General features: G+C 42.3%; 1 protein-coding gene across 8 annotated transcripts in view; it reads left to right on the top strand.

Annotated features, from left to right (window-relative positions):
- CHD9 (chromodomain helicase DNA binding protein 9) overlaps window positions 1-21,939 on the top strand; it is a 208,292-nt gene that overhangs the window by 131,792 nt on the left and 54,561 nt on the right. For all 8 annotated transcript variants that reach the window (XM_029075871.2, XM_016226833.3, XM_016226832.3 and 5 more), the window contains 7 exons: window positions 1,513-1,624; window positions 14,809-14,955; window positions 17,296-17,364; window positions 17,446-17,501; window positions 18,469-18,586; window positions 19,229-19,315; window positions 19,512-19,649. In XM_029075871.2, the coding sequence (XP_028931704.1) occupies window positions 1,513-1,624; window positions 14,809-14,955; window positions 17,296-17,364; window positions 17,446-17,501; window positions 18,469-18,586; window positions 19,229-19,315; window positions 19,512-19,649 (727 nt within the window). The remainder of the gene's footprint in view (window positions 1-1,512; window positions 1,625-14,808; window positions 14,956-17,295; window positions 17,365-17,445; window positions 17,502-18,468; window positions 18,587-19,228; window positions 19,316-19,511; window positions 19,650-21,939) is intronic.

Genomic DNA, 21,939 nt, shown 5'->3' with positions numbered 1-21,939 from the left:
CCCCCAAGGCCACCTTCGGTTTTGGGACTGTGAGTTGGGTTGCCCAGAGTCCTTCAGACGCAGATTCCTGTGGTGCTATAATTCTGCAACGTTGCCAAGTTCCTGGAAGCTGTAGTGGCAAACTGGATCCGGCCCATCTTAATTATTCGGTGAAGGAGCTCCTTGTGGGGGGACTTGCTGTTTGATTAGAAGCAGGATGGTCTAGTGGATAGAGCACGGGCCTGGGAGTCAGGAGGATCTGGGTTCTGATGCCGGTTCTGCCACTTGCCTGCGCTGTGACCTTGGGAAAGTCATTTCACTTCTCTGTGCCTCAATTACCTCATCTGTAAAATGGGAATTAAGTCACGAGCCCCACGTGAGACAGGGACCCAATTTGCTTGTCTCTACCCCGGAGCCTAGTACAGTGTCTGGCAACCACAGTTATTATTATCATAAGAAGGGTCAGCACGTTTCAGTAACAAGGTTAGAATATATTGTCTGTGGAACTTTTGTAGTCATTCGGTATCTGAGTGTTAATAGCATCCATCTGCTGGCCTTTCAGTGGCCTCCTTTTTCTAAATGAACCTGGCTCTCCTGCCTATAATCCATCAATTGTATTTATTGAGTGTGTACTGTGAGCAGGGTACTGTATTTAAACACTTGGAAGAATATAACACAACAATATAACAGAAACATTCCCTGCCATAATCTGTTAGCATCGGGTGACAGCCCGCCAAAGGGTATGCTTTTTAGGGGTTAGCGTCAGCCTTGTCAGTTGAACCAACTCCTTTTTGGAAATATGGATTTTCAAATTAGTCATTCTCAGTAGGGGTTATTTTGAGAAGCAGCAGGGCTTAGCGGCAAGAGCACGGGCTCTGGAGGCAGAGGTCGTGGGCTCTAATTCTGGCTCTGCCCCTTGTCAGCTATGTGACTTTGGGTAAGTCATTTAACTTCTCTGTGCCTCAGTTACCTCATCTGTCAAATGGGGATTAAGACTCTGAGCCCCACATGGGGCAACCTGGTAACCTTGTATTTCTCCCAGTGCTTAGAACAGTGCTTGGCACATAGTAAATGCTTAACAAATGCCATAATCATTGGAGAGGAATGAGTGGGCGGGGATGCTTACTCCCTGGAAAGGTGGTTTTAGGAACCTCAGAAATGTAGATTTACAAAGCACTGCCATTTTAAAACAAGAAACCGTTGCAACATTAAGTTGAATTTCAGTAAAATCCAGTTCCTGGCTCGAAAACAAATTATTCAAGTAATTAGGCCATAAAATCACTGAACTTTGGCATTTCACCAAGGTTTGGGGATTAAATATTTTGTTGCATTCCCTTGTGTTTATTAAACAGTATAGCCATAGTTGGTTAATGCTAGGGTTGACCTGTTCCTTGATGATAATAAAAATATTCAAGGAGAGCCCTTTGATGTGAATTTTCATCTGACCGTTCTGCATGTCGCCAACAAGAACTGTAAACATGTACGGAGCTCCTCCTCGGTTGTGCTAATTTTCCGTCTTGCCTTTTGAAACAGCAAGCTCATTATAACGCTGGGGAAGAAGCAGAAACGAAAGAATGAGTCTTCAGATGAACTGTCTGATACTGAGCAAACTCCACAACGTCCATTTAAAGATGAGGATGCGCAGGTAAGTGTTTGAAAAGTATTCATGCTCTCTACCTCACTCATATGCCCATTTATAATGGCTGTACCGTAAAATGCGTAGCATTAGCACTTCATAATTCCATGTGATAGAAGGTTGTGACGATTCTCTGCTCTTCCACATGAGTCTTTTTAGCTACTCAATTTAAGGGGATCACCGTTAGGGAATTCGGGAATGTTCTTCAGGCTGCGTGAGTGGATCCAGAGAGAACGCGATACGAAATCAGAAGAAATGGGTGTGTGCACGGCTTCCATTCCCGTCAGGGCATGTGTACTACAGCGTGAGTTGTTCTTTACCCAGGGCGTGTCAGTCAGTCAGTTGTATTTATCAAGTGCTTACTGTGTGCAGAGCACTGTAGTAAGCACTTGAGAGAGGACAATACAACAGACACATTCCCTATCCCCAGTGAGCTTACGGTCTAGAGGTAATTGTCAGTAATGTCATCCCCCCATTATAGGAGAACTAAGAAGTAGTGCGCCCTAATGGTTAGAGCACGGGCCTGGAAGTCATAAGGACCTGGCTTTTCATCCCGGCTCCGCCACTTGTCTGCTCTGCAACCTTGGACGAGTCACTTCACTTCTCTGTGCCTCAGTGACATTATCTGACCCCATGTGGGGAATGGACTGTGTCCTACCTGATTAGGTTGTATCTGTGCCAGCACTTAGTGCAGTCTTAATCCCCATTTGACAGCTGAGGTAACTGAGGCCCAGAAAAGAGAAGTGACTTGCCCAACTTTGCCAGCAATCAAGTCGCGGAGCTGGGACTAGAACCCCGGTCCTTCTGACTCCCAGGCCCTTGCTCTATCCACTAGGCCACGCAGCTTTTCCGCCGCCCAATTCATACGCTGTCTGTTCTCTGTGAGTGCGGCACCCTCCACTCAATTTAACCCAGAGCTCCCACACCTTTTGGGCCTGGACCGCTTGCCAAAATGACACATTCATCTAGCCGGCCCAGCTCACAGGCCACCAAGCGTTCACACCTGGTGGCCCCTCTGCTTGGTTTGGACCCTGGTTACGGCTGGTGGCAGTTGAAAATAAAAAAAAACCACAGGCTGTGATCACCAAGGCACCACCTCAGCCTAGTTGCCCCCATCCCAAAATTCAGGTTGTGCTGGAGCAGACACAGCAAAATGATGATTTTGCATAGTTGGGTGACGGCCTGACCGGCGTGTTACTTGAGCTCAAAACTTGGGCGGTGTCATCTTGTTGCCAAGCCGACAGATAATGACTCTTTCCGTCCTCCCCCCCCCGCCAAAACCTTATTGAAGGCTCCTCCAAGAGGCCTTCCCTGGCTAAGCTCTCCTTTCTTCTTCTCCTCCCACTCCCTTCCACATCGCCTTGCCTTGCTCCCTTTATTCATCTCCCCTCCCAGCCCCACACCACTTGTGTCCATGTCTGTGATTTCTCCTTATATAAATGTCTGTTTCCCCCTCTAGACTATAAGTTCACTGTGGGCGGAGAATGTGTCTATTATATTGTTGTATCGTACTCCCCCAAGTGCTCAGGACAGTGCTCTGCCCTCAGTACAGTGCTCAGTAAATGGGATCGACTAGCTGAGTGACGAGCTGTTTGAAGTTAGAGCCGGCTGGTGCGTTCAGATGCGTTCTCCTGAAAAGTGGCCCAAGTACCTTCCGGCAAGAAGCAACACCTGACTTTAAAGCCTGAAACTGGTAACCAAAGACATGGTAGCATTGTGGAGGTGAAATTTGATTTTTCATTTCTGTTCTGGGGGCAGGGAACGTGTTTACCATCTCTGTGATATCGTACTCTCCCAGGCACTTAACACAGAAAGCAGTCAATAGATACGATTGATCGATTGATTTGTTATCCCTTCGGCTCCTCTCTGTAGACTGTAAGCTCCTTGTGAGCAGAGAATGTCTACCAAATCTATTGTATTGTACTCTCCCAAAAGTTCAGTACAGTGCTCTGCACACAGTAAGCGCTCAATAAATACCACAAATTGATTTCTCTTCACTTAATAGTCCCTTCAGCCCTAGAACTCTTTGCAAGTGTCTATTCCTGTTATGCCGCTAGCTGACCTCTCTGGGATCATTCTATAAAGGAAATGAACTGTCCCAATATCAAGTGTTTTGTTATTTATGTTTTAATCTAGCTATGATTAAAATACCAGCAGTCAGAAGCCTTTAATGTCCTTGAGCCCTCATAGCTGAGGAAGGGAAATTATGAAACAGGAAGATGGAAGAAGGGTCATTTGTAAAGATTTAAAACAGAGACTGGCAAAAGGGAAGTGATCCATAAAAAGCATATTCGTTCATCTCTAAATAATATGGAATCCTGTCAGACCCTCTGCTGGCAGTAGGGATGGGGAGGAGCGGGGAGTAGAGAAGGAACCTGAAATGACCCCATGAGGCTGGGTGGGGGTAGGGGCGGGAATGGAGGGGAGAGGAGAGAGAGAAAATTAATTGAGCATCCTTGGCCTGAAGCCAGAACACAGACACAAAATGAGAGCAGAAAGGAGGGAATCCAACGCCGGAAAAGTCAGTGACAGCAGGGCGGCTGCGAGAGAGAGGGAGAGAAAGAGATCTCTTCCACAAGAACAGATAGCACAATCACTTTTGTATTAAATTGGACTGAAATAAACTTCATGATACTGAAGTCTAATTATTCATGTCTATTTTCGGCAGCTGAATCACACAAGCTGATTTTTTTATTAAATTTTTAGATGCTTTTTTGATGCATTGAAAGACCAAGTTAGGTAACATGAGATGTTCCACCGTGTGCTATAATTGTCGGTCCAGTGGAGTAGCGTGTCACCTTTTTAAATGAGGAAAAATCCACCTTACAGAGCTGTGACTGTGGGGTTATTGAAACCCGTAACGAGAGACCGGGTCGAAGGGAAGGTGCAATTAAGTGAGTCAGAGTCTCCTGGGTGGGTGAGTTCACTTACTGCCTGGACCCAGGGGATCGCATTCAGGAGGTAAAAAGAATTGATTCGGGCCACTAGAATACCATACAACCCTCTCCTAACACTAAATTGCATCCTAATGGCCCAAAAGAATTCACAAGTTTCCCAAAGTGCAAAATATTAAAACCAGGCCCAGCAAATGGGGAAGACATACAGTTTATAATGCTGGGACTGTGGGCCACCCATGGCTAACAATGCAGTGGGGTGGGTTTGAGCAATGGGGCCGATCTTATTCAACCTATTCTTTACAAACATACTTAAGGATGCAGCAGGGGACCTGAGAGCTTTTGTTGGGTGCTTCTGGTTCCCTGGAAAACTTCCATCTCAAGAGGCTTCAAGCATCCTTCAGATTCCTTGAATCAAGCATTTGGGACCTGCTGTATATCGCTCAGGGTGCTTCAGAAGCACCCAGACAAGAAGTCATGCAGGTGATTATGAGCTGCTTTCAGAATTCACACACTAACCGTAGATCTAAAGAAAACTGTGTATATGTAGCGCTGTGTGCCCGAGCGTTTCTACGAGACGTTTTCCAGCAGAGATAGGCTGATTCTGGTATCCAAGCAGAATATATTATATCCAATGATATAATGATAGACCAAGAAGTGGAAAATGAGAGGTCAACCTGCCATTTCGGAAAGTACCAAGTCGTAGCATCATGTTTCTGGCCAAGGTTTTAAAGCAGTTTTAGTGTGGCCAATCTTTGGTACAGCTGAGCTTGATACTAACATCATAACCAACTTCTCAAGCACTTTGTTTGGCTTCCCCTTCCGTGCAGTAATTAATATCAAACTGCAAGAAAAGATAACGACGAGTTCCTGAAATTCAGTCCATTTACGAACATCGTGGCTCATTACTACTTGGCAGAACAAATGATGAGTGGATGACAGCTAAGGAAGCTGCTAATAGTAAACCTATTAACTCACTATCTTAATCCACATTTTACGGATGAGTTAACTGAGGCCAAGAGATGTGAAGTGTCTTGCCCAGGGTCACAGAGCAGACAGATGGTCGAGCCGGGATTAGAGCCCCGGTTTTTCTGATCCTCGGGCTTTAGCCACTGTTAATAATAATAATAATTGTGGTATTTGTTGAGAGCGTACTGTGTGCCGGGCACTCTATTAAGCACCGGGGTGGTTACAAGCAAATCCATTTGGATACCGTCCCTGTTCCATGTGGAGCTCACAGTCTCAATCCCCATTTTGCAGATGAGATAATTGAGGCACAAAGCAGTTAAGTGACTTGCCCAACGTCACATAGTAGACTGTAGGCCATGTTGCTTCTCTGTTTTGTGGACAACAATAGTGTGGGATGGCAAATAGCTGAAAAATAAATAAATTAATATAAGTCAAAAAGATACATAAGTGCTTAAAGCATAAAGAGAAGAGAGAGGAACCTTTAGGAGATGGAACCCATGGCTAGTTTCCAAACTTTAGGTTTCAGGGAGACTGGAAACATGGGATAGAGCCTGGAACCTGTGACCAAGAATCCCTTTGGTCCCGCTTTAGCCCGGGAAGGGAGATGACCTAGTAGAGTACAGGTCTGGGACTCAGAAAGACCTGGGTTCTAAACCCTGCTCTGTCGCTTGTCTGCTCTGTGACCTTGGGCAAGTCACTTAACTTCTCTGTGCCTCAGTTCCCTCATCTGTAAAATATGGGTTCAGGCTGTGAACCCTATGTGGGACAGGTCTGTGTCTAACCTGATTAGCTTGTATCTACCCCAGTGCTTAGAACAGTGCCTGGCACATAGTAAGCCCTTAACAAGTACCAAAAAAAAAGAGGAGTAAGAGATGGCCTGATGGAGACCTCAGTGGGATGGAAATAGCATGAGAAAAAACGAGAGAGCTTACAGTATAGAGGGAATTGTGATAGTTCATTCAACTGTACTTTTTCATTCCCACCATTTGAATCGGCATATTAGGACTCTAATTTTAAAACGTACTGTTGGATTTTGCCAAGAAGCTATAAAATGTAATGCTTCTGCTTTCTTCCTTTATTTTGGTTTAAATAGATTGTAATTGATGCTGGTGCTTAGTCTTGTTCCTTTGCGTATATAGAGTTGAGATTATCTTGGCTAAAATGATGCTTGGCATACCTGAAAGATTATATTCTGGCTTTGATGAGCTACAACATAATAAATAATGATGATGATGATGGTATTGGTTCAGCAATTACTGTGTGCCAAGCACTGTTCTAAGCATCTTTATGTTCATACTATCATCACTAGCCTGTAAACTCCTTGAAGGGATCTTGTCTACCAAATAATTCTGTTCTCCCAAGGACTTAGTAAACTAAGTACCAATTTAGTAAACTGTGTACCAACTGAGAGCTCAGCAAATGCCATTGTTTGATAGATGCCAGGACTAAAATCTAAAAGATATGATAATTAGCTTTAAGGGCCATGAACCTGTTAAAAATTAAATAAACAGTTGTTGCCTATTCCAAAAAAGTAATACCTAGCCCATATTTTCATTGGAACCCCCAAAAATGTATGAAAACATTAGCTCTTTTCATTGTAGACTTTTACAGTGCCTTTAAATAGAAGGCACTGGTTGGAGGCCTAGTGGAGGGAGCACGGGCGGGCCTGGGACTGAGAAGGACCTGGGTTCTAATTCCGACTCCACCATTTGTCTGCTGTGTGACCGCGGGCAAGTCACTTCACTTCTCTGTGCCTCAGGTCCCTCATCTGTAAAATGGGGATTAAGACTGTGAGCCCCATGTGGGACATGTGTCCATCCTGATTAGCTTATATCTACCCCAGCACTTAACTGCAGTGCCTGACACGTAGTAAGCACTTAACAAATACCATTAAAAAGAATAAATATATAAAAGTCACCAATCATGGGACGGCAGTGAGTAGTAAATATAATTTATCTTTAAACGTTCTCCCATTACACCCCTTTTAAGTTGATAGCTGTAACGTACAGATAGCGTTCTCCCACATAAGCACGTTAGACCACCTTATCATTTTAATAAGTGTAGAGTTTTTTATAGATGTTTGTGGGTCACACAGAGTGACATCTCAGGTCCACAGACTGCACTTCGGGAGCCTTCCATTTAATAGTGTGACCTTAATCCAAGAGTAGCATTGTAGATCATTCCATCATTTCAGTTTGACATTTACGTTCAGACCTTTTGTCCTTCCAGACAGGCCTCCAAAAGAGGGAAGCAGCACGGCCTACTGGGAAGAGCATGGGCCTGGGAGTTAGAGGACCTGGGTTCTAATGCCAGCTTTACCAATTACTTGCTGTGTGATCTTGGACAAGTCATTTTACTTCTCTGCACCTCAGCTCCCTCATCTGCAAAATGGGGATTTTTGAATGGTATTTTTGAAGTGCTTACTACGTACCAGGCACCGTACTAAGTGCTGGCTAGGTACAAGATTATGAGGTCAAACGCAGTCCACCCCATCATGAGGCTCACAGTCTTAATTCTCATTTCAATACCTGTTCTCCCTCCTGCTTAGACCTTGTATCTTTCCCAACATTTAGGCCAGTGCTTGGCCCAAAGCAAGTGCTAAACAAACAGGAAAGAGCCCGAGCTTGGGAGATCATGGGTTCAAATCCCGGCTCCGCTGCTTGTCAGCTGTGTGCCTTTGGCAAGTCACTTAACTTCTCTGTGCCTCAATTACCTCATCTGTAAAATGGGCATTGAGACTGTCAGCCTCACGTGGGACAACCTGATCACCTCGTATCCTCCCCAGCAATTAGAACAGTGCTTTACACATAGTAAGCGCTTAACAAATACCATCATCATCATTATTATTGTTATATTAGTCTCATGTTTTCCAACCTAAAAGTGAAAATCCTCATAGTAGCTAGTATTTTTATGCAGCTTGGTTTTCAGCTTTTAAAAGAATTCTAAAAAAAATGGTGGTTTATTTCACCAGTGGAATGGAAGTACCAGTTTTTAGATGGTCTAAATCTTGGCCTGTAACTGCTGGTTTAAGCTCAACTGTTTATGTCAGTTTGCTGTTTTATCTCAATATCACTCTGGTGAAGGATGATCTGATATTGTCTTGATTTTTCGCTCTTCATTTTTGAGCAATGAACTTGTTGGGCACCAATAATAATAATAATAATCATCATCATCATAGTAATCACAATAAAAATATATATCGGTGCCCACCAAGTTATTATCATTATGGCATTTTTTAAGTGCTTACTATACACTGTTCCAAGCATGGGGATAGGTACAAGTCAATCAGGGTGGACAGAGTTTCTGTCACACATGGGGCTTACAGTCTTAGTAGCAGGAGCAACAAGCATTTAATCCCCAATTTACAATTGAAGAAACTCAGGCACAGAAAAATGAAGTGAGTGCCCAAGATCAGCAGCGTGAGAAGCAGCTTGACTTAGTGGAAAAAGCACAGGCTTGGGAGTCGGGGTAGTGGGTTCTAATCCTGACTCCACCCCTTGTGAGCTGTGTGACTGTGGGCAAGTTGTTTAACTTCCCTGTACCTCAGTTACCTCATCTGTAAAATGGGAATTAAGACTGTGAGCCCCACGTGGGACAACCTGATTACCTTCTATCTACTCCAGCCTTAGAACAGTGCTTGGCACATAGTAAGCACTTAAATGCCATCATCATTATTATTATTATACAGCAATTGGCAGAGCCAGAATTAGAACCCAGGTCCTCTGGCTCCCAGGCCTGTGCTTTTTCCACTTGGTCACCCTGGCAAAAAACGTGCCTTTCTCTGAGATTTTCAGAGTAGTTTTCAGGCATTATCCAGTTAAGCCTGACAGTGCCATTTGCAAAGAAGAGAGAAAGTATTTTACTTTCCTAGAGGAAGCAGCACATTTTTATTGCTTCTTTAATGCAACAGGACTTTGAAGTATAGTTTATTGGTTGTGGTCATTGGTGCATTCTGACCTGATAAATTCATAAAAAGAAATTGACGAGGTTGCTTTCTTACTCAAACTGATCCCTCTTTTAGTTTACCTCTTGAAGGTGAACTGCATTTGCTCCTCTTAGAGACTAGGGATGTAGGATTCACATATAATGATTCATGAGAAGTAAGCTTTAAAATGATATTGCAGCATTGAATAAATCATTCACTTTGCCCCCTTTTCCTTCAAGTGTAGGTAGCAACCCACTTGAAGAGTGAAGTTCAAAGTACATGCGTGTAGGAAAATAAAGAGGAAATATTTTCTCCTCCAAAAGTCTTAAAATTTTCCAGTTGCCATTGAGGCAAGGAGTTCCATTCCCTTGACCACTTCTGTCATTTCTAATGAGGCCCTAAAGGTTTTACTCCTTTGGGTTGCTTTGACGTTACTGTAGAACTTTGCAGTTTTGCCAGTGCGTCCCCAATGGGCTGGCATTGACATAGATTGTGGCCAGCATGTGACTGTTTGTTGTTGTATTGTACTCTCCCAAGTGCTTAGTGCAGTGCTGTGCACCCAATAAGAGCTCAATAAATACGATTGAATTACTGTTAGAGATCTTCTAAAGGAATAGGAAAAGTAAACCTTTGCCTACATCCCGCTGGGCAATAATCGGATATATCTTCTTTACCAATGAAGGTTCATCTGGAAATTTGCCACTTGTCTCTGCGTTCAGCACAATCCGGTACCCATGTCTCTTGGTGAAATGATATGGTTTGGTATTTAACCTCCCTTGACAGATAAAATGCCTTCATGCTCTTCGTCCTCCACCCCTACTTGCCCTGAAAACAATTTATTTCTAGGAATAGCCAATCTTCTTCAGGCCTTATTTCTTCCTTTTTTTGTCATCTTATCTAAACCTCTTTCCCAGCTGACGAAATCAGAGTGAGTCTGAGGGGATTTACAATAAACTTCACCAGGTGAAACATTCCTCTAAATGGATCAGGAATTAGGGCATCTTATCACGTCCCATTACTTTTTCTCAGCAAATGAGGACAGATTCTTCCTTGAGCAAGCTAAAAAAAATTATTCAGAATGTTGTTAGAAATGGGACCGAGAAATGAGCGTTTTTATAATTTGTGGCCTTTCCTTCTGAGGCTCTCTAAGCGTTTCACATATGCTTGCTACTGTTGTCAAGTGTTGTTTTTTTTTATATTAGAAAAATCTGTTTTTCGTAGAATTATTCTTGCATCCTAATTCTAATAGGATGCGTTGATATATTTTGGTCAGATCACACATTTTGAATTAAAGGAATTAGACTTAAGGCAAGATTTTAGAGCTATAATGTACTTATTTCACTTTCTTTTCCTTCATTCATTCATATTTCTTAAGTGCTTCCTGTGTGCAGAGCACTGTACTAAGCACTTGGGAAAGTACAATGCAACAGTAAACAGTGACATTCCCTGCACACAACAAGCTCACAGTGTAGAGAAAGGGAGACAGATATCAATACAGAAAATAAAATTCCAGATATTTACAAAAAGTGGTGTGGGGCTGGGAGAAGTGGGGAAGAGCAAAGGAAGCAAGTCAGGGAGACGCAGAAGGGAGTGGGAGACGAGGAAAAGTGGTGCGTGGAAGCCGAAGATATTACCTGAGTGAATGAGTGCGATGATAACGCTTGAGAGAAGGCCTGCCATTTTGGAGACTTCAGCTTTCCTGAAGGGCTAAATACTGAATTTACTTGCAATTTTTTTTTGCTAACTTATAACTGAAGTGCTGAATATTTAAGTTCACCCTGCAATTTTCAGAGTTTCAATTAGTCAAAAAAAGAGTATGAGTATCATCAAAAGTCCTTGAGACAGCCATCCAGGTGTTGCTGTTTGCTGATAACTGCTGATAACTTCCAGAGTGCACCCAGTAGAAATTATGCAAATAATAATGAATTGTTGTGCAGAGTCAGTGCCTTCCATGGCCCCAGCGTAAGGCTCTAAAGGACCAAGATTTCTGAATTGACAAAACCAAAATAACCCAGCTCTTAAGATGACCTTCCTTAAACTGGTGTTTCAAAATGGGGGGAAAAAAAGTATTCCTCGTATCACCTTTCTCCACAGTTCTGTATATTTGTTATTTGGTCTCCTTTCTCTGATGTCTCTGTCTCCTTTGATGTCAGCCAGATTTTCTCGCTGGCCTGGGTTTTTGCCCAAGTTGATTATTTTTAAGCTGCTATTGAATTTTGGGTAGTAGGGTAGCACGGCAGCCACCCTCAATGTTAAAAAAGTCAACCACTGAGTCACAGAAAGGCAGATAGGCCGAAGGTGGTGCTAATATATCATCAAGCTCCAGATCAGACCTGGCGGGGCACCATCAAATCCTGGAAGGACCTCCACCCTGCCCATTGACCGGCCTCTATCCTCACCTCCACCGTCATGTGAACCTTTGGGCACTGCCCTGCTCTCCTCCTCATCAGTGCAGGGGAATCTGAAGGTGTGGGGTAACTACCTTCCACCATAAGGGAACCACAGAACCCGTCACTCTTTGTGAATCCACCTACCCCTATCCTGAAGTGTAACCAGGTACGGGGGCTTAATGGAGGACGGAGAAAGAGATGAAACGACGAGGATACATCCCGAGGCAAGGAGGAGTAATCCAGGTTTGGAGAGGTGATGAAGAGGGTAGAGAATAGGGTCTGGACCACTTGCACCATCCTTTCTTCTCTCCCTAACCGCCATCTTCAGCTGTTTGCTCTACAGTGGCTTCTGCCCCACTCCTTTCAAATATGCCCAAGTCTCCCCTCTCCTAAAAAAAACATTCTCCCTTGACCCTGCAGCTTCCTCTACCATTCCTCTCCAAACTCTTTGAGCAAGATGTCTACACCCACTGTCTCAAGTTCCTCTCCTCCAATTTTCTCCTTGACCCCCTCCAATCTGGCTTCTGTCCCCTTCACTCCACAGACACCACCCTCTCAGAGGTCACAAACGATCTCCTTTTGCCAAATCCAATGGCCTCTTCTCCACTGCCTCTCTCCCCCTAACTGTGGATGGCCTTCAAGGTTCTGGGTTCCTTTCTATTCTCCATCTACAGCCACTCCCTTGGAGAACTCATTGGCTCCTATGGCTTCAACTACCACCTCTAAGCAGATAATTCCCAAATCTTCATCTCCAGCCCTGATCTCTCTCCCTTTCTGCAGTTTCATGTCTCCGCCTGCCTTCAAGACATCTCTACTTGAGTGTGCTGCCGTCATCTCAAACTTTACATGTCAAAAACAGAACTCCTTATCTTCCCACCCAAACCCTGCTCTTCCATTGAATTTCCCATCACTGAAGACAGCACCCACTGCCATCCTTCCTGTCTCACAAGCCTCTACCCGTGGCATTTTCCTTGATTCCCCTCTCTTATTCAACCCACACAGGCAATCTATCACTAAATCCTGTCAGTTCTACCTTCACAACATCGTTAAAAATCCCACAGCACTTATGTACGTATCTGTAATTTATTTATTTGCATTAATGTCTGTCTCCCTCACCTCTAGACTGTAAGCTCATTGTGGGCAGGGAATGTGTCTATTTCTTGCTGTAATGTATTCCCCCAGGTACTTAGTACAGTGCCCTGCACACAGTAATCGCTCAGTAGATACGATCGATTGAATGAGTGAATGAATAAAATCCACCCCTTTCCTCTCCATCCAAACTGCTGCAACATTTATCCAAGCATTTATCCTATCCCACCTTGATTACTGCATCAGCCTCTTTGCTGATCTCCCTGCCTTCTGTCTCTCCCTACTCCAGTCCATACTTCACTCTACTGGCCAGATCATTTTTCTACAAAAACATGCAGGAACACTCTCTGTAGGCAGTTAATAAGGACTGAAAGTGGAAGGTGTTGCGGTCCCTTAGGATATTATCTCTGCCTTATAATTCCACTGGGTGAGACCTGGCGGCTCACAGAAGAAGATTTGGTTTGTTTCCTGGCAAAGGCTGATTTTCATTATAATGTAAAATGCATCCTCAAAATGTCAGATGACTTTTTATGAATCGGAACAGTATATAATATAGGACTGTGGATGGAGTCAGAAGAAACCCAAGAGTGCTGATGTGGGCAAAAACCTTCTCATTCATTATTAATTATTGCTAAGTGTTTCGTGCATCCCCGTAAAAGGAGTAGAAAGCATGCATCTTATAATCTTCCAAGCAAGGTTTTCATTATCATTTTAACTGGTAGCGGTGGCATTCATCGAACACGAAAATGAGTCAAGTAGTAATTAAACCAAAGGGTGCCTAATTAAACCAAAGGGTGTCCCCTGTGATCCACCAAGAAGACCAGTGAAGGTAGGCAGTTGGAATAAATGACCCTCTGGCTATCCTCTGTAACTCTGCCCCCTTAAAATTGGGCTTTATCCTGGGATTGCGAACCCCCTAAAGCCAACGGCAAATCATTCCCCTCTTTTTATCTTGCCACCGACCTCCCGGCCACGTCCTGCTGCTTCATATCCGACTGATATAAAACCTGTCTCCTTGTTTTGTTTTGTTGTCTGTCTCCCCCTTCTAGACTGTGAACCCATTGTTGGATAGGGATTGTCTCTAACTGTTGCTGAATTGTACTTTCCAAGCACTTAGTACAGTGCTCTGCACACAGTAAATGCTCAGTAAATGCGATTGAATAAATGAATGAATAATTACTTTACCCATCTTCAAAGCCTTATTGAAGGCACATCTCCTCCAAGAGACCTTCCTTGACTAAGCCCTCATTTCCTATTCTCCCACTCCCTTCTGTGTCACCCTTGCACATGGATTTGCTCCCTTTTTTCATCCTTCCCTCTGGACTGAAAGATCACGCTAGGCAGGGAACCTGTCCGCCAACTCTGTTATATTGTACTCTCCCAACCATCCTAATAAAATTCTCTGCACACAGTAAGTGTTCAATAAATTTGATTGATTGATTGTTGCCAAAATAGGGCAACAGATGACTGGGTGGGGCCTTGTTCCCCGCTCACTGGCACAAGGGGAAGCAGCGTGGATCAGTGGAAAGAGCCTGGGCTTCGGAGTCAGAGGTCATGGGTTCGACTCCCGGCTCTGCCACTTGTCAGCTGTGTGACTGTGGGCAAGTCACTTAACTTCTCTGTGCCTAAATTGCCTCATCTGTAAAATGGGGATTAACTGTGAGCCCCACGTGGGACAACCCGATTCCCCTGTATCTCCCCCAGCGCTTAGAACAGTGCTCTGCACATAGTAAGCGCTTAACAAATACCATTATTATTATTATTAAGGGGAAGTATTAGCAGAAAAGAGGATGAGGGTCAATGCTTTCCAAAAAATCTCAGCCTAATCTACAAAATTGTCGACTTATTTAAAAATATGCCTCTCCTCAAAATAAGACATAATAACTCTCTTTGGGGCCGGGGGTGGCGGGGACGGTCTCATTGCAGAAGAGAAGATCCAATCGTCAAGTTAAAAGAAAAAAATATGCCGAAGATGCAGAAGGGAAACAGTCAGAGGAAGAAGTGAAAGTTTCTGGGAAAATCAAAAAGAGCTCGGCCCCTTTACCAGCTGAACAGCCCTTGCAGTTATTTGTGGTAAGTAAAATTCAGGATCCTTGGCCTTGAAAGTATGTCTTCTATTCGTTCTCCAATATTTCTTTTTGCATCTATTTTTGTCACCTAACTGATCCACCCATATAATATTCAGTGTTCTCTCTTTTCCCTCTTTGTCCTTGGGGACTTCTGAATTATTCATTTGATATTTTTTTTCACTGACAGTGGAAAATGGCAACAGAAAATTAGTGTTAGCATTTTTTTTCAAGGCTGTATTGTGTTCTTACTTCTAAAATATAAAAACTGATGAAGAGAGATTTTCAAAAGCCATTTTGATGACTTATGCTATCTAAATATCAGATAGTGCAGCCTTTTTGCTCTGTTATTATGGAAGTGGGTTTTAATTCTGGGTATATCGTAATAATAATGGCATTTGTTACATGCTTACTAGGTGCCAGCCGCTGAACTAAGCGCTGGGGTGGATACAGGCAAGCCAGGTATCATCATTTCCCGAGGCTGCTGCTCTATCAAGAGAATGGGCTGTGGCAAACCTGTGGAGGGTTGTGATTCTGGCTGGATAGGGCAGCTGAGGTGAAATAATTTCGTCTCTATTCCCCAATCCCCACCAGGGCAGGAATAAAATGTATGCGACAGTGTTAAGGAACCACCAAAGACCCTTGGTCTTGGAGTCTCAGGCTGAAAACCTAGGCTGAGAAATCTGATTTAATGCTAGTGTCTGACACAGCTCCCTTTGAACGCTCTAATCCATGAAACTCATGTAATATGTAGTGTAGGTTTTGTGAACTGAGCCGAGTCAAATGCAACTTTTCTGTAGGTTGTAAACTGATTATCCCCGGGGAATGTGGCTGCTAATTCTGTTGCGTTGTTGCACTATCCAGACCGCTTAATACTGTGCTCTTGCGCATGGTGAGCACTCAATAAATACCATTGTTTTTTCTTGAGCAGGGAATGTGTGGCCTTATACCCTGCAACTAACTGTTGTTTTTTTGAGGCTTGATGCCCACCAAGGCAACCTCCTTGCCTTCCCTCTTTCGTTCTCCAAAGTGAGAAGGCCTTATCACCACTTCATCTGGCCTAGTATGTCATTGTCCCCACCTCCCCGCCCCAAAACTGTTTTTTCAGATAGGTTCTTGTGGTCCTCCTTTTCGTTGCATCCTTGTATGATAAATGCCAACTGTGATGTTTTTATTGATCCTTCTCCTGAAATTCTGGGTGCTTTATCTATTAAGATACCCACTCTGCCCTTTCTGCCATTTGTGGAAAATTCAAATAGATTTTGTTGAATTTCTAGTTTCAAACTGGAACGTAACTCTCTAAAATGCAAGAAAAATATAGAGGAAGTAGATGCCTGGGACTTTATTATCATGTTCCCCTTTGTGTGTTTACTTTAAATAAATATATATATATATATATATATATATATATATATATATATATATATATATATATATTTTAAGCCTACATGCCAACTATGTCTTAGCTAATTATCTTCTATCTACCTCAGTGCTTTGTTCAGGGCTTGACATTGAGTAAGAGCATAAAAAATACCTCTGGTAATGTAATTACAAGACAGTTTTCTCACCACATGTGCTCTGTCCCTTAAAAAAGCATACCTAAAAAAGTCACAAGAATAGTCATATAAATTAAAAACTTCATTGAAATTAAAGGGGGTTTTAGTTACAGATGAGAGTCCAGCTAAAGCAAAAAAAGTTTTGGGTTTTTTTGAGGCAGGTAGAGAAAATGATTTGTAGCTGATTGTACCAAAAAGTGAGTAGGTATCCACCTTACATGCCAGGCATTTTAGCTGTTTGTCCTCATCTTTTAAACTGGTCAGAGTAACCCAAGAAACCCCCAGAGGTTTGGCTGAGTTGCATCAACGACTGGGTGTATCACAAGTGAATAATTCAGGAAAAAGTAGCCTTTTCTGTGATTTCCCAATCATAAATTTGCCCTATACTTGTTCCCTTTCCTCTTTTTGATTTTGAATTCTTAATATGACATACTGAAGCCCAAAAGGCTCCTGAGAAGGTAAACGTGTGTCCATGTTTAATCAGCGCTAAATGAACTAAAAACTGAATGTGCTGTATGTTTTTAGTTAGTGTAAGAATAAACAGTTTCTGCTACATGAAAGCAATTCTCTGTTCAGTTGATTTGCACAAAAATAAACAAAAGCAGTCTTAGCCCTTTTAAAGGCCCAGCAGGCTTGCGTGCGTGGTAAAAAACTAAATCCGTGGAGGAAACACAGACGAGAAGAAATATGAGTCCCCGACTAGACTCTTAGAAACCACGTTTTTAACCGTAAATCATCAAAGTGAGCACTGAAAATAGATTTCTAAATGAATGTCTTCTTCGTGTTCATAGGAAAATCCAAGTGAAGAAGATGCTGCAATTGTAGACAAAATTTTGTCTTCTAGGATCGTTAAGAAGGAGGTAAGTAGACTTATTTCAGAACACATGTCTTTCTATCATACAATTACCCCAGGATCTTAAGAGCTTATTTCATTCTTGTAGATTTCCACTGGAATGATGATTGAAGCGGAAGAATTTTTTGTGAAATACAAGAATTAGTAAGTATCATATAGGTTAACGATAGAACGAGGACATAATTTAGAAAGAAATACTACAAATACAATGCTTACAAGTAGGGCACTGATAAGATAGTGCCTCTGGTTTTTTTTAGGTGACAAAATGTTCCTTGTTTCTGATGTAGCACGAACTTCATTGTGAAATTCATAAGTGTATAAAATTCACAATTGAGTAACATTCAGGAATAATTATGGTAAATGAGGAAGCTGAGAAACAGCTTTAAAAATTCTGTTGGTTGACTTTGAAATACAGAATTTAGGGGATGTCTTATATCAGTTTTAGGGGAAGAGTAGAGTAATTATTTGTTCTCTCATTGTGTGTCTTGCTGACTGCCAGCAGTTCAGTTGTAGCTCAGTTGAAAACTGACTTTCCCATGTATGATGATTTTTTTAAAATGCCAATTTTAAGTACAAGGTATGGGTAAATCTACAATACTATGTTCCTAAGTATTTGTGGACACATATTTATCCAAATTCTAGCAAATGGTTTCCAAATATTTTTTGGTTTACATTGATATGGATGTTTTTGGCATTTGCCTCTTCATTTTTGGAGGATTCTTTTTCTGTAAGTAGAGAATCAAATCATATGGAGACATTTCCTTTAAAGGAAACGTGGCAAACACAATAAAATATGGAAAGAGAATTCCAAAGATTCATCCCTGTATCCTAATTCTATTCCTTTCTCTTTGCTGATCTTTTTTTGAAATCATTGCTTTCAAGCTTAACTTGGTTGTTTCTGTGTTAACAGATGGCAAAGAAACTAAGTTCTTAATTTTTGAAAACTGGCACATTTTTGAAAGGGAGGTTCTGTTTTTTTGCCTGCTCAATAAATGCCGTTGCTGATGTTGGAAATGAAGAGCCAGGGCTTTTTATTAAACTTTAACTTTATCCCAGTAAATGCTACCCTCAGTTTACTTCGCCATGTAATGATCTAATTATGACATTTTAGCTCCTATCTTCACTGCGAGTGGGCCACTGAACAACAGCTTTTGAAAGATAAAAGGATCCAGCAGAAAATCAAACGATTCAAGTTGAGACAAGCACAAAGAGCACATTTTTTTGCAGATGTAAGTAAGAAAAGCAAAAGGATTTAGACTAACATTTGCTGAAGGCAAAACATTCCCTGTATTTGCACGAATGTATACACACACACACACACACACACGCGCGCGCATTTTAAGACGTCGTGTTTTGAGTTGTGTGCCGGGTGTGCATAGTATGAAGAGTTCAAACCCAAAACATGAAGCCTCTATTGCTGTTCGATCACAAAAACCTTTGCAACAATACTTACCTGTATTAACGCACAATGTACACATTGTCTCTTAAAAAGTCTACCTGGAAAATCATTCTGTATGTTCTACAGGTGTACTCTAAATGATTTTTTTGAACTTCAAAAATGTGTTCTCATAGATTTACTGGGAAAAAAGAAAGACTCAAAAGCTTGTCACCCCCTCTAGGTGTTCCAATATTGCCCTCCTCCAGTTTTAGCATTCTCCTGATCCGTTGGGTAGAGTGAGTTGTAAAATGGCATGCTTTTTTAATATGGACAAATTCCCACCGGTTGAAAGCACCAAAAATTATTCTGACTCTAGTTCCCACCAGATTTGCACGTTGGTCTCCAGAGGTGAAGAACTAGGAGGTATTATTGCCTTCACTTAAATCTTCCCATTTCCTCCACTCAGTGGCTCACTGTTATTCCTGCATTTCAGGTGGAAGAAGAACCTTTCAATCCAGACTATGTTGAAGTAGACAGAGTGTTGGAAGTCTCATTTTGTGAAGATAAGGACACTGGTGAGGTAAATGTTGGCTCAGAAATACTAAGCAAACCAAACAGCAAACTCTTCCCAAGAAATATGGTTCAGAAAGACCGGGGTTTCATTAATTTTTATCAAAACATTTTAGTTTCCTTTATGTGTTTAGAACTTTTGGATTCTTTACAAGATGTTCTCATTTTGAAACAGTGACATTAATAAATATTTTTGTTGTTTGCAGCCTGTTATTTACTACTTAGTAAAATGGTGCTCGTTGCCATATGAAGACAGCACATGGGAATTAAAAGAAGATGTAGATCAGGCAAAAATAGAGGAGTTTGAGCAACTGCAAGCTTCCCGGCCTGATTCGAGACGTTTGGTGAGGATACCCTTTGTTTACGTAACTCTTGTAATTGACTTCTAACTGTGGATTCATACAGTTACAGATTAGGCAGATTTTAGAGAGTGTGAAATTCATCAACCCGCTTTTCCATGACCTGTATGTCTTCTTCATCGACCTTAATATTGGCATATTTCAGCAGCATCGCTATTGTTTCCTGGGCTAGGCTTTCTGGTACCAGGATTGCTTGGGTTTCGAGTAATTATTTGGTGATGATTGCATTTCCTCATGGGTTGGCCCCATCTGGGGTCCCAGAGCACGGTCACCAGGGACAAGAGCAGGGACACTTTTTACCGTTTCATTACTGAAGTGCAGAAAGTTGCATCTTACTAAGAACATTCTAGACCTAGTCCTTCAAGGGCCATCTTTGATCTAAGCCAAACATGCACAGTGGTTCCAGGAAATGATTAATCATAGTTAATTGAGGATTCAGAGATGCTGTCCAGAGCTCCAAATTTGGTCATGGGACAACCCACCAGAAGGTACTTGAGGTGTCAAAAATGGTCCATTGCTACGCCGCCATTTCCCTGAAATATCTGTGGCACTAAGTTAAGGAAAACTACAGTGTTATATATCAAATGCCAGTTTGGAAGAGTGTGCTTGACCCAGTCTCCCCCCTCTGGGAAAATGGAATGTGGTGAATCACATCAACATTTCTGCCTTGAAATGTCAAAGTGGGGTTACCAGTGTTATATTGTGCTGTTGGTAGAATTTGAGAACCACAGGAAACTGCTTTAGGAGCATCTTTGTGAGCTTTGAGTTGCAGCCAGCTGCTTTAGAAATTATGTTCAGCCTAGTGGTTAAAAGAAATCTCGCTCTTGGGGAAAGGGGAAAATACTTTAAAACTCAGCAGATTCTTAATGCCTTTTCTTCTGCAATAGTATTGGCCACTTTGGAAAAATTAAGGGTATTTTAATTTTAATGGAAAACTGGATATCATGAAAAATACCATGCGGATCCACATTTTTATCATATTATACCTTGACTACTGCATCAGCCTCCCTGTTGACCTCCCATCCTCATGCTGTTCCCCACTCCAGTCCGTACTTCACTCTGCTACCTGTGTCTTTTTTCTTAAAAAGACATTCAGTTCACATCTCCTCATTCCTCAGAAACCTCCAATGCTTGCCCATCCATCTCCGTATCTACTTATCATAGGCTTCAAGGCACTCAGTCAGCTCTCCTCCTCCTCCTTTATCTCGCTGATCTCCTGCTACAACTCATCATCCACACTGCGCTGCTCCAACACCAACCTTCTTTCTCACGGAACCTCGAGCTCATCTTTCTCGCACCCTTGCCCACGTTCTCATTCTTGCTTGGAACTCTTTCCCCTTTAATAACCGACAGACCCCCTCCCTCTCTCCCCATCTTCAAAACCCTACTGAAATCACATCTCCTCCAAGAGGCTTTCTCCAACTCAGTCCTCACATCTTAACCCTTTCCTCTGTGCCACCTATATGCTTAGGCCTGTTCTCCTTAAGCTCTTAGATATTCACGCAACCCCAAGCCCAAAAGCACTTATGTAAATATCCATCTGTAATTTATTTCAGTGACTGTCTTCCCCTCTAGTCTCTAAGCTACTTGTGGTCAGGGATTCACTCTAACTACTCTTGATGTATTGGATGGTAGGGTCCTCTCTCAAGGGCTTAGCACGATGCTCTGGGCAAAGTAAAAGCTCAATAAATACCATTGACTGATGGAGAAGTGTTCTGGTATAACCCTGCAAATCTATTTTCTATCCTGAACAAATAATAATTGTCCTAATTGCTGTATTTGTTAAGCGTTTCGTATGAACCAACCACTGAACTAAGTGCTGAAATAGATACAATGCAATCATATCAGACACAGTCCTTGACACACGTGGGGCTTCCAGTCTGAAGGGGAAGGAGGACAGGTACTGAATCTCCATTTTACAGATGGTGAAACTGAAGCACAGAGAAATTAAGGGACTTGCCCATGGCCACCCAGCAGAAATGTAAAATAGCCAGGATTAGAACCCAGGTTTTCTGACTCCCAGTCCTGCTCATGTTCTTGTATTAGGCCACACTGCTTCTCAGTATAACATCAGGTTGAAGAAAATTCATGCAATTGGTGTACGTCTTAATAGTGTCAGTGATATTTCATGAGACACCTAGCTTAAGGAAATTTTCTTTTAACCATATTTGCTAAGCGCTTACTGTGTGCCATGCAATGTGGTAAGCACTGGCACTGTATTTTGGTTCCGTCTGTCATGGTTCAGCATGGCAGCACTCAAGGCTTAGGTTGAACT

Source organism: Ornithorhynchus anatinus, chromosome 11 (assembly GCF_004115215.2).
Source record: "Ornithorhynchus anatinus isolate Pmale09 chromosome 11, mOrnAna1.pri.v4, whole genome shotgun sequence".
Classification (NCBI taxonomy): Eukaryota; Metazoa; Chordata; class Mammalia; order Monotremata; family Ornithorhynchidae; genus Ornithorhynchus; species Ornithorhynchus anatinus.
This window is presented reverse-complemented; position numbering and strand designations above follow the sequence as displayed.